The sequence below is a fragment of the Acipenser ruthenus genome, chromosome 38 (assembly GCF_902713425.1).
Source record: "Acipenser ruthenus chromosome 38, fAciRut3.2 maternal haplotype, whole genome shotgun sequence".
NCBI classification, from domain to species: domain Eukaryota; kingdom Metazoa; phylum Chordata; class Actinopteri; order Acipenseriformes; family Acipenseridae; genus Acipenser; species Acipenser ruthenus.
Genome location: NC_081226.1, coordinates 8302676 through 8315594, shown reverse-complemented (window position 1 = coordinate 8315594; position 12919 = coordinate 8302676). Strand labels below are relative to the sequence as shown.

Below are 12919 nucleotides of genomic sequence, written 5' to 3'. Positions count from 1 at the left end.
GGAAAATGAGGAGCAGTTCAGAGCAGAACCAATAACATGGAGGTGGTGTTGAGAGAAATTCAAATCGCAGAAGTGGATGCAATCGAAGATCCCTTTGTGCTCCACCAGCTTCATAATTTACAGCATGATCAGAAAATGTATAGTAGAAACAGTCCCTGCTATAAAGAGATAATATAAACGTATGTTTTGTGATGTGAGACAAATTAATAAGTATTATAACGGGCAGGATTCCTCCCCGCCCTCTCACAAAGGGGTTGTTAGACAGTACTGTATTTTGATCTGGGACAAAATAGTTCAAATACTTGCACATGTGGTCACATATCTCACTTCAGCTACCTGTTATTAAAGCTGATTTATTCTCCTTAATTCAAAGTAGGTTATTCCCTGTCCCTGATAGCCTTTAATCAATAACCAATTACACCTGCTGAAAATAACAGAGCGGTTTTAGGTTCATTTCAACCGTTTAGCATTATTTTATTTTTTTACATGTTTAAACATTTAGAATAAATATCTAAATATTTGAAGAGTATAATAACTGTGTGGGAAAAGAGTCGATTCATTTTAATTTGTATTACAAATCATTCATAAGATAATTAATGACATGACTGGAAGGTGATTCACAGCCCCTGACTCGGTGGCAGTAGCACATGGAGTGAGGATTGGATCTGCTTGCTACACACATCTTTGTCATCGAGCGCTCGTCTCTTGTTTTGCGCCGCGGCTGCTCCAGCGCAGGACCTCTCGATTTAGCAAAGTCTGCGCATCGTGAACGCACCCACATGCTCACAGAGCTGCTTCACCGCGGAATACAAACCTGTCATGTGACCGAGGCAGCTCATAAGCGCTTCAGTGACGTGTTAAAAGGGTGCCTCCTGCTGCAGACGCAGCGTCGTTTCAAACAGAATAAGAACAACAAACATCAGAATTTAAAAAAAACACGACTGAGCTCCTCACAGTTGTATTTAATTTATTTACATTCTGTTGCCCACCAGTTGACAAGGCGTGGACGAGGTTTAAAAAGGTAAGTTCCATTTAGTTTTTAATTTAGGTTTAGTTTGTTTGCCACGCACTGGTGCGGCAGAGCCAGACTGAACAAGGCAATGCTCATTCAAATCTCAGCACGGTCCATGCTTTGTGTGCAGCACAGGTATGAGATATTCTCAATATGGGTGACACGATTTCCAAAGCGCAAAACCGGGACACACTGTTAAATAATTGATACGATTAATTTAACCATTTACATATAGGCTATTCGATGGTTATTTGAATAGTCATCCTCTTAGCATTATCTCCCTTTTGTTTTGAGCAGCTAGTAATGTCAGCGCGGTGTTGATGTGGTTTAACCTGCTGAACTCGGATGCGCGCAACCTCTCGATGCTCTCCTAGTGTCTGGGATAAATCCCGACTGAACTGAACAGATTCTGTACGAAACTACACGTGATTGTAGATTCATATTGAATATAAACTACATGAAAACGCATTGCGCGCTGAGAAATAAGCACGTCTGTCAGTGTTAATGACTTTATAAAACAATGTTCTTGATAACCCTATTTTTTTTTTTTTAACTTATTTTGTTTTCACTGCAGGTGCCGTACAGTAAATGACATAGACGCGGTTGTTTTAGTTATTTTGACAAAAGGTATTTAGTGTCGCGCTACAGGAAGAGACTGAAACTCGGTGAAGGTCCAGAAAATGGTACGCTGTCAATGTTGTGATTGACTGCTGCACAAATCACTAGGAACAAGACAAACTAGATCACACACAAAATCCTGCATGTTTACAATGTTAGATAAGCCAATGTGATGCTCATCAGTTAGTCATATAGATTTGCTGAATTGTGGGAAATATATAATATTAAAAATAACTTGACGTGACAAACACTACATCGCACCCTGTTAAGATGAGCGTTCACTTGTTTTCTGAGCTAAAATAATTTGTGCATGGACAGGTAACAAAATCACACAACACTGGGGCTTTTTAAAAAGATTGAAAAGTGTCGGGGCACTGGGAGCTTTGAAGGAAAGCTGGGATGCCTGGTCACCATACATATTCTTTGCAAATAACTTTGTTAATGCATTGGTTAGGGTTGATATTAAAATGACAAAAGTAGGGAAATGTGATTTTAGGGTTTTTAACCCTAACCCTGCATTTCCTCCCACCTCCTTACAAGCAGTGGAGGGGCAAGGCAACACAAGCAACCACAGACAGCCATCATCAGTGAAGACAATCAGCAGACAACTCTGTGCAGATACACAAGAGACAGCCATCATCATGGTCATGCGACCCCTGCACGCAGACACCACCATGCAACCCCTGCACACACACCACCATGCAACCCCTGCACACACACCACCATGCAACCCCTGCACACACACCACCATGCAACCCCTGCACGCAGACACCACCATGCAACCCCTGCACGCAGACACCACCATGCAACCCCTGCACGCAGACACCACCATGCAACCCCTGCACGCAGACACCACCATGCAACCCCTGCACGCAGACACCACCATGCAACCCCTGCACGCAGACACCACCATGCAACCCCTGCACGCAGACACCACCATGCAACCCCTGCACGCAGACACCACCATGCAACCCCTGCACGCACACACCACCATGCAACCCCTGCACGCACACACCACCATGCAACCCCTGCACGCAGACACCACCATGCAACCCCTGCACGCAGACACCACCATGCAACCCCTGCACGCAGACACCACCATGCAACCCCTGCACGCAGACACCACCATGCAACCCCTGCACGCAGACACCACCATGCAACCCCTGCACACACACCACCAACATGCAGTCCTTGCATGCAGACACCACCATGCAACCCCTACATGTATACACCCACCTTAGCAATTCATTGCAAAATATATTTTTGGGTATTCAGCCCCATTCACGTCTATGGCAGTGTTAAACACATTTTCAGTCATATCTCTCGAACCAGAGCACCTACAACCACCGTTCGAAGGGTTCTAGACCAGCCTGAATGTAACATGCCCAGTTTCGTAGCAATTCTTTGCAAAAAATATTTTCAGGGCGTTCAGGGTGTTGTAGTTGAAGCACGGCACACCTGTGGAAGTGTAATTGAAGCATGGCACACCTGTGGAATTGTAGTTGAAGCACGGCACACCTGTGGAAGTGTAGTTGAAGCACGGCACACCTGTGGAAGTGTAGTTGAAGCACGGCACACCTGTGGAAGTGTAGTTGGAGCACGGCACACCTGTGGAAGTGTAGTTGAAGCACGGCACACCTGTGGAAGTGTAGTTGAAGCATGGCACACCTGTGGAAGTGTAATTGAAGCATGGCACACCTGTGGAATTGTAGAGGGAGGCGGGCAGCTCTTAGGTTTAGGTTCTCTGTAGGTTTACAGTATGTTTCATCGTGAAATCTCTTTAAAAGCCTGTTTTTAGATAGAAATAAGCCATTTCTACAGTGAAAAAAATACCGCCCTGTCACTTCACCTCCTTGTGCTCCGTCTTTCGGGTGAGACGTAGTTGTAAGTGACTCTGCAGCTGATGTATAGTTCACACACCCTAATCTCTGGAAGTCGCCTTGGATAAGGCGTCTGCTAAATAAACAAATAATAACAGCTTTTAAACCACCTCCTCTTCCTCCATATTCAGAAGCATTGGACTCATTCTGTACATCTGGGATTCGTGTTGCCAGTGACACATGCCACAAGCTTTTTGAAATGATCTCACAACGTTGTCTTCTGTTTTTTGTATAAAGGTAGAATATAATAGATATCCTAAAATGTAAGTATTGCTGTAAGAACCTTAGGAACCAGTCTTGAAATGATTTTCTTTATTCAGCAGCTACTAAACATAATCCTGTGTGCTGCCATGGACAGTGTGAAGGTGGAATTTGTCCAGATTAAAGAGGAGTTCTCTGAACTTGAACCTGCCCCCATTAGAGTGGAGTTCTCTGGGCTGGCTTCCCTCCCAATTAAACAGGAGCTCTGTGAGATGCAATGTGACAGCACTCAGCCAGAGGTCTCTGACATTAAAGCTGAGCACAATGAATTGGAGATCCCCCAGACAGAAGAACCCCTTCCTGTGAAACAAGAAGAGGTGCTGGAAACTGTCCGTATTAAACAGGAGCCCCCTGAAGTAGAGTTTGACGACATGGAACCAGTGAAGGAAGAATCCGAGGACTTCAAACCAAACATCCCTGAGCTGGAGCCTGTACGCCTGCGGGAGTGTAGCGTGGTGCTGGAGAGAGTCTGCATGAGAGAGCAAGGCGCTGGAGAGGAAGGCTCTCCCAACAGCATGCAAGGAGGTGGAAAGGAAGAAGGGCACTCCCATTCAGAATGCAGTCTAGCAGGTGAGTGACTCCCAGTAGCTGTGACATTGTCATTCTAGATTGCGTGATATCCACAGTGTGGTTGAGAGAGAGGGAGCATATTGGTTAGATTACTTTAAAACCTGTCCAGTCCTGCATCACTTGGGACTGAAAAGTGGTGCCGGATTAGAGAGTTACTGTAAAACATTGAATACTGACCTAAAGGTAAAATGACAAAACTATTTGAACACTAAACAAATGTGTAACTGTACATACACAGTGTAATAAACACAGTAATGCTTCAGCAAACTCTTCACATGTTATTATCACAAGCCTGTTTAACCCATTCCCTTAGAAAGACCTTCACGTGCTCGTACTGTACCTGCATGAGGATTCAGGTGCTTTCTGCTGCATTCAGGGTTTCTCAGAGTTAGCTCTTTTGAGTTGGTGTTTGTTCAGCTTTTCTTTCACGAGATCGCTCGCTGTGTGGATGATTAGACATGTATTTGCTGTTCAACAACTGCACAATTCAGAATGGAGCCGGCTGGACATGGTAGTGTATACACAACATCAGGTAAAAGGTTCAGTCCTGAAATAATAAACGCGGTATTTAAACACACACAGATTGCAAACACGCTCACAAGTCCAGAGAGAGTGCTGCAGTGCGCATGGTGAAGTACAGTCTACTCGTGCACCGTGGTGAAGTGTTGTATTTGTGCTGGCCTGTAGCGACGGCTCCAGATCGTGTTAGCTGTCTAATAAATAACGAACAGTACAATCAGACTTGACAAAACAAACAAACACTAAACACTCACGGTTATTTGACTTTCATCCTTCAGCGTTTCTCTTAACCCTTTGCGGTCCTGTGTCAGACCTGGTCCGACATTGCAATTTCCCCTTTCCAGTCCAATGTCGGACCCTGGAAAAAGCAGAGAAAACCATTCAATGGCCGAGTGAGATCGATAGGAGCTGAGAGAAGTGTGGGGGGGGGGGGGGGGCGTATCTCATGAATACTGATAGACCCGACACCACATAGATAACACGGACATAAACAAGATAGCTGCTTCCGCATCCAGCGCTCAAAGAATATCACGGACATTTGCACAGCTTTTTTTACATGTTATAGTGATAAAATAATGACTTGGATCACATTATTGAGGAGTTTGGTGATAAAACGAGTGATCAGGAGATGATTTATTGGTATGGTTTGTGAAAAATACAGCGAACAAGGGGTGGGGCGGTGCTGGAGATGCAGTACTGAGTGTCCTGTTGATATGCAGTGCCTTTTAAACCTGTTTTACTGTGGAAAAAAATATTTTAAACAGCACGTCTAAAATAAACTGCACGTGTGAAAATAAATTCAATTGGGGTAGCAGTGTGGAGTAGTGGTTAGGGCTCTGGACTCTTGACCGGAGGGTCGTGGGTTCAATCCCAGGTGAGGGACACTGCTGCTGTACCCTTGAGCAAGGTACTTTACCTAGATTGCTCCAGTAAAAATCCAACTGTATAAATGGATAATTGTATGTAAACATAATGTGTAAAAAATAATGTAATTGTATGCAAAAATGTGATATCTTGTGACAATTGTAAGTCGCCCTGGATAAGGGCATCTGCTAAGAAATAAATAAATATTCATAATAAATTGGACCTGATGCGCCTGAGACGCGCTGAATAAATGGACCGCTAAGGGTTAACCATAAACAAAGGAACAGATCACCTAGCCACGTCCCCTATTTGTACCTTCAGTCACGCCCCCTTGGTTAGCGAGTGCAGCCGTTTCTCCTCCAATTCACGGTTGCCACATCGCTTTCCCTCTGGGGCAATGACTTTTAATGTACCACAGCTGAGACCCCTTTCTAGATGGCAGGCTTCCACCTAACCCTGGGAATGAATTGTCAGCCCATGCAGTCCAGGGCACTCTGTTCCCTTTACACTGTGTCCTCACAGGTCGGGAGGGAGATGTATCACCAAGAATCATTCAGTCTCTGTCACATGGCCCTTTAAATATTTAGCTCATTAGCCATGCTAATACCTGTGATAATGATAAACATTAGATGTATGCATGTGCGCAAATTTCATATGCCTAAGCACAAAAATATTTGAATTGCTCCGAAGGCCAAATTTGAATGAAAATGGCTAAGTTTTGCGGTAAGCGTGACAGGCTGCAATGCACAGAATATTTCCTTTACATTGTATTGTCGTGTAGTATATCATTGTAATCTAATGTTGAGGAGAAAGATATATTGTAGGGTTTGTCAGGGGCAATAGACCTGAAACATTACAGGAGAACTTCAAAGTCAGATTTTGATCCCAGGGCTCGGTTTCACCAGCATCAGTCTTTACTGACTTTGCTTTCACACAGAAAGACTTTAAGTTTAACTTTGCATTTTTAAACTGGTGTAACACAGAGCAAACCCCACAGCTAAAATGCACACACTTTAATCCACTTCACCACCTAGCCACATGCCCTAAGACTACAAGCAGTCCCTCTTAATTTCTTTCCTGTTCATATTTTCCAGGTTCCAGTCCAGCAGCTAAAGCGAGGGCGGGCGCTGGAGAATATCCTGACTGTGGGAAAGGTTTCACCCAGTTAGGAAGCCTGAAAAGAAACCAGCAAATTCACACAGGAGAGAAACCATTTCACTGCTCTGACTGTGGAAAGAGTTTCAATGTGTTACAAAACCTGAGAAGACACCAGCGAATTCACACAGGAGAGAAACCGTATAGCTGCTCTGACTGTGGCAAGAGTTTCAATCAGTCAGGAACCCTGAGAAAACACCAGCGAATTCACACTGGAGAGAAACAATTTCACTGCTCTGACTGTGGGTTGAATTTCAGTTGCACAGATGACCTGAAAGCACACCAGCTAATTCACACAGGACGGGAACCATATTGGTGCACTGAATGTGAAAAGCGTTTCTTTAACATACCAAGTCTTGAAAGACACCAGCGAATTCACACAGGATTGAAAGAGACCATATCGCTGCTCTGACTGGGGGAAGAGTTTCAATCAGTCAGGAGACATGAAAAAACACCAGTGAATTCACACTGGAGAGAAACCTGTATTGCTCCTCTGACTGTGGGATGAGTTTCCATGTTAAAACCAACCTTCAAACACACCAGTGAATTCACACGTGAGAGAAACCGTTGACCAATCATGTATATAATGTAACAAGGCAAGAGGGAATACATGTTAGTCTCAGGAGAAGAAGAGCATTATTCCCCACACAGTGAAATAGGGCAGCCTGCAATACCAGCGACAAGGCCACTAGAGGGCACTTTTCTTTCCCTCTATCTCTGTTCCTCTGGAATCTACCACACTCTCTCCCTCTTCCTCCGCTAAGAACCTCAGAGTCACCCTGGACCCCTGCCTCTCTTATTCCCAGCACATCTCCACTCTGGCACGCACTTGCCGATTCTTCCTGAGCAACATCCGAAGAATCCGACCCTTCCTCACCAGCTCCTGGTCCAGGCCCTGGTACTCTCCCGCCTAGACTACTGCAACTCTTTCCTGGCTGGCCTCCCTGCGTCCGCCACCCGTCCGCTCCAGCTCATCCAGAACTCCGCAGTGGTGGAATGACCTACCTACAGATGTCAGGACTGCCCAGTCCCTGACCATATTCCGGCGTCTCCTTAAAACTCACCTCTTCAGACAGCACCTGTAGAACTCCTCTGTTTTTCCCCTGGGACACTTATCACCCTTCCTTAAATGCGCTTTATTTGCTCTTATCTGCCCCCTATTTTACTGCATTTAATCCTGTACTTCAGAGTACTGTAATCTGCCAAGTGTTTAATCTGTGGTGTGGTTTACAGGCGGAGAGATGAAAACTAGATTCTGGTGAGTCTCGGGGAGGCTGTATTGGAGAAAAGACATGGAGTTGGTGCAGAGAGAGAATGTTTCGTGTGTGAATTAAAACTTTGCAGGGAAGCAGTTTGTCCTGTTGTAGAGAAGTAGTTAGACAAAGTTTTATTTTTCATTTAGAGCTCCTTGGGGAGTTTGTTTTGTTTGGTTTGTTTGGTTTTGTAAATACAAATAAATATGCAGACCCTGCCCTGTTTCACAACATATCTGTGGTCCTGAGTTCATTTTACACCAGAGTGTCTGGCAAAGAACACTCCACTGTGTCACAATAATCACAGAAGGATCTGTCCACTGTCTCCCAGTGCAGGGGTTAGGATATGTTTCAATGGAGCTGCACTGACTCATGCTGGAGGCTCATTGCACCATTATTAAAATATGAATGCAGTGTCCAGTGTAATAAGAGATTAGAGAAGACTGTTGCTAGACTGTTGTAGTGTTTTATTATGATGATGATGATGATGATGTCAGTGCTCTGTGCAGTAAAGGGTTACCTGGAGGTGTTTTGTGCAACCGGTCCCTGGTTTTCATGAATTGTGACTGATGACATTTAGAATGAATTAAAAACACACAAAACAAATGCACTGACCCGCTTCTTTAAGAAGCTGGGCAGCAGTGTGGAGTAGTGGTTAGGGCTCTGGACAGGGTAGCAGTGTGGAGTAGTGGTCAGGGCTCTGGACAGGGTAGCAGTGTGGAGTAGTGGTCAGGGCTCTGGACAGGGCAGCAGTGTGGAGTAGTGGTTAGGGCTCTGGACAGGGCAACAGTGTGGAGTAGTGGTTAGGGCTCTGGACAGGGCAACAGTGTGGAGTAGTGGTTAGGGCTCTGGACAGGGCAACAGTGTGGAGTAGTGGTTAGGGCTCTGGACTCTTGACCGGAGGGTCGTGGGTTCAATCCCAGCTGGGGGACGCTGCTGCTGTACCCTTGAGCAAGGTACTTTACCTAGATTGCTCCAGTAAAAACCCAACTGTATAAATGGGCAATTGTATGTAAAAATAATGTGATACCTTGTAATAATTGTAAGTCGCCCTGGATAAGGGCGCCTGCTAAGAAATAAATAATAATAATAATATCACAAAAAAAATACAACACAAAACAGACACATATAAACAGCATCATTGCATTTAGATTTGAATACAACACAAAACAGCCACATATAAACAGCATCATTACATTTAGATTTGAATACAACACAAAACAGACACATATAAAAAGCATCATTACATTTAGATTTGCTCCCCTAGTCATACATGTATATTAATACAGTTAAGAATAAAGTGTGTTAGAAAACAATGGATCACCATCTCAAATTCACAACCAAAGAACATTCTGCATTGAAATGGAGCTAAAAAAAAGATTCACTGACTATACTTTAAAAACCCAACGGGACAGGAAGCCTCTGCCTGCTGCTGTATTACTGTTAGCCGCAGGCTTCAGCACGGTCAATGCTTTCTGTACCAGCACAGGTGTGTGATATTCTCACTATGTATACTGATCCACAAAAGAAATGCAACACTCGGGTCTAATGGATTTACTCAAACATTTTAAACACAGATATCAAACAAAATGACAGAAAATGTGAACAAAAATACAGATCAAAGAATCATAGGTTTTCAGTATGAAACGTGACACACTGTCAAAATGAAAACATTACAAAGTTAGTATCGGGTGTGACCTCCCTGAGCATTATCACAATCCTGGCAGCGTTGACGCATAGACCTGATCAGCCTCTGGATAGACTGCTGTGGGATGTTCCGCTGCAGCTAGCTGGTGAAGGTTGGCAGGTCGCGGTTGTCTCCTGTGGATGGCGCTGGCGATTTGGTCCCACAGATGTTCCATTGGACTCAGGTCAGGAGAAAAAGCTGTCCATGGCAAGACCTCGACATTGTTTACTTGAAGTTGTGCAATTGTAATCGCTGTTCTGAGTTAATGAAAATCATGTCTTTTCAAATGGCTATTTATACAGATTCTTAATCTGGCAATTTTAACTCGACTCAAATACCAAACACTGAGCACCTGTCGTTTTTATGAAATCACATGACTTGAGCTCAGTATTTTGTTATCCCAAGGAACAATACTACTCAAACAATCAACAAACCTATCTGCTCTCTGTTTAAAATGTAAATAACATGCTGTATGTGCCCAATGAGCGATTGATGTAAAACTTAGACTGTTGTGTTTTCATTGTGCATCAGGATATATACTTACACCATATAACATAGATAGAAGAAATCGAAACTACATGTTCATTATTTTGTATGGAAGAGTCATCAAGTAGAATATGCAGATGCTGTGGCATTGCCCAGATCAACATTATTCAAATGTAATTCAAACTAATACAAATAATCCTAGATCTCTTTTTTCTACTCTAGATAAATTAGTAAACCCTCCATCTAATACTCCCCCTCATACCACTGCCTCTTGTGATGACTTCTTCAATTAACAAAATACACATTCTAGAAATCAGATTTTACACTTTTCTATCACTGAACAGTGTTTATGAAACATATCAGTGTGGATTTCACTCTGCTCATAGCACTGAGGCATCCCTTGTCAGAGTATTCATTCACTATGCTCATAGCACTGAGACAGCCCTTGTCAGAGTATTCATTCACTGCTCATAGCACTGAGACAGCCCTTGTCAGAGTATTCATTCACTCTGCTCATAGCACTGAGACAGCCCTTGTCAGAGTATTCATTCACTCTGCTCATAGCACTGAGACAGCCCTTGTCAGAGTATTCATTCACTGCACATAGCACTGAGACAGCCCTTGTCAGAGTATTCATTCACTCTGCTCATAGCACTGAGACAGCCCTTGTCAGAGTATTCATTCACTCTGCTCATAGCACTGAGACAGCCCTTGTCAGAGTATTCATTCACTCTGCTCATAGCACTGAGACAGCCCTTGTCAGAGTATTCATTCACTGCACATAGCACTGAGACAGCCCTTGTCAGAGTATTCATTCACTCTGCTCATAGCACTGAGACAGCCCTTGTCAGAGTATTCATTCACTGCTCATAGCACTGAGACAGCCCTTGTCAGGGTATTCATTCACTCTGCTCATAGCACTGAGACAGCCCTTGTCAGAGTATTCATTCACTGCTCATAGCACTGAGACAGCCCTTGTCCGAGTATTCATTCACTGCTCATAGCACTGAGACAGCCCTTGTCAGAGTATTCATTCACTCTGCTCATAGCACTGAGACAGCCCTTGTCAGAGTATTCATTCACTGCACATAGCACTGAGACAGCCCTTGTCAGAGTATTCATTCACTCTGCTCATAGCACTGAGACAGCCCTTGTCAGAGTATTCATTCACTGCACATAGCACTGAGACAGCCCTTGTCAGAGTATTCATTCACTCTGCTCATAGCACTGAGACAGCCCTTGTCAGAGTATTCATTCACTGCTCATAGCACTGAGACAGCCCTTGTCAGGGTATTCATTCACTCTGCTCATAGCACTGAGACAGCCCTTGTCAGAGTATTCATTCACTGCTCATAGCACTGAGACAGCCCTTGTCAGAGTATTCATTCACTCTGCTCATAGCACTGAGACAGCCCTTGTCAGAGTATTCATTCACTGCACATAGCACTGAGACAGCCCTTGTCAGAGTATTCATTCACTCTGCTCATAGCACTGAGACAGCCCTTGTCAGAGTATTCATTCACTGCTCATAGCACTGAGACAGCCCTTGTCCGAGTATTCATTCACTGCTCATAGCACTGAGACAGCCTTTGTCCGAGTATTCATTCACTGCTCATAGCACTGAGACAGCCCTTGTCAGAGTATTCATTCACTGCTCATAGCACTGAGACAGCCCTTGTCAGAGTATTCATTCACTGCACATAGCACTGAGACAGCCCTTGTCAGAGTATTCATTCACTCTGCTCATAGCACTGAGACAGCCCTTGTCAGAGTATTCATTCACTCTGCTCATAGCACTGAGACAGCCCTTGTCAGAGTATTCATTCACTGCACATAGCACTGAGACAGCCCTTGTCAGAGTATTCATTCACTGCTCATAGCACTGAGACAGCCCTTGTCAGAGTATTCATTCACTGCTCATAGCACTGAGACAGCCCTTGTCAGAGTATTCATTCACTGCTCATAGCACTGAGACAGCCCTTGTCAGAGTATTCATTCACTGCTCATAGCACTGAGACAGCCCTTGTCAGAGTATTCATTCACTGCTCATAGCACTGAGACAGCCCTTGTCAGAGTATTCATTCACTCTGCTCATAGCACTGAGACAGCCCTTGTCAGAGTATTCATTCACTGCTCATAGCACTGAGACAGCCCTTGTCAGAGTATTCATTCACTCTGCTCATAGCACTGAGACAGCCCTTGTCAGAGTATTCATTCACTCTGCTCATAGCACTGAGACAGCCCTTGTCAGAGTATTCATTCACTCTGCTCATAGCACTGAGACAGCCCTTGTCAGAGTATTCATTCACTCTGCACATAGCACTGAGACAGCCCTTGTCAGAGTATTCATTCACTGCTCATAGCACTGAGACAGCCCTTGTCAGAGTATTCATTCACTCTGCTCATAGCACTGAGACAGCCCTTGTCAGAGTATTCATTCACTGCTCATAGCACTGAGACAGCCCTTGTCAGAGTATTCATTCACTGCACATAGCACTGAGACAGCCCTTGTCAGAGTATTCATTCACTCTGCTCATAGCACTGAGACAGCCCTTGTCAGAGTATTCATTCACTCTGCTCATAGCACTGAGACAGCCCTTGTCAGAGTATTCAT

At 44.3% G+C, this 12919-nt stretch overlaps 1 protein-coding gene across 4 annotated transcripts; it reads left to right on the top strand.

Moving 5' to 3' along the window:
• The first annotated feature begins 657 nt into the window (after positions 1 to 657).
• On the top strand, positions 658 to 8738 carry LOC117964882 (zinc finger protein 2-like). Of its 4 annotated transcripts, none has more exons than XM_059008998.1 (4): positions 658 to 1021; positions 1587 to 1695; positions 3834 to 4341; positions 6819 to 8738. In XM_059008998.1, exons 2-4 carry the CDS (start codon positions 1693 to 1695, stop codon positions 7289 to 7291), a joined length of 984 nt encoding a protein of 327 aa, XP_058864981.1. In that variant the 5' UTR covers positions 658 to 1021; positions 1587 to 1692; the 3' UTR covers positions 7292 to 8738. The 4 variants fall into 4 exon arrangements, with proteins under 4 accessions (XP_058864981.1, XP_058864980.1, XP_058864983.1 ...); XM_059008997.1 differs by having other exon boundaries at positions 3831 to 4341; XM_059009000.1 differs by lacking the exon at positions 1587 to 1695 and having other exon boundaries at positions 3831 to 4341.
• Positions 8739 to 12919: the final 4181 nt, after the last annotated feature.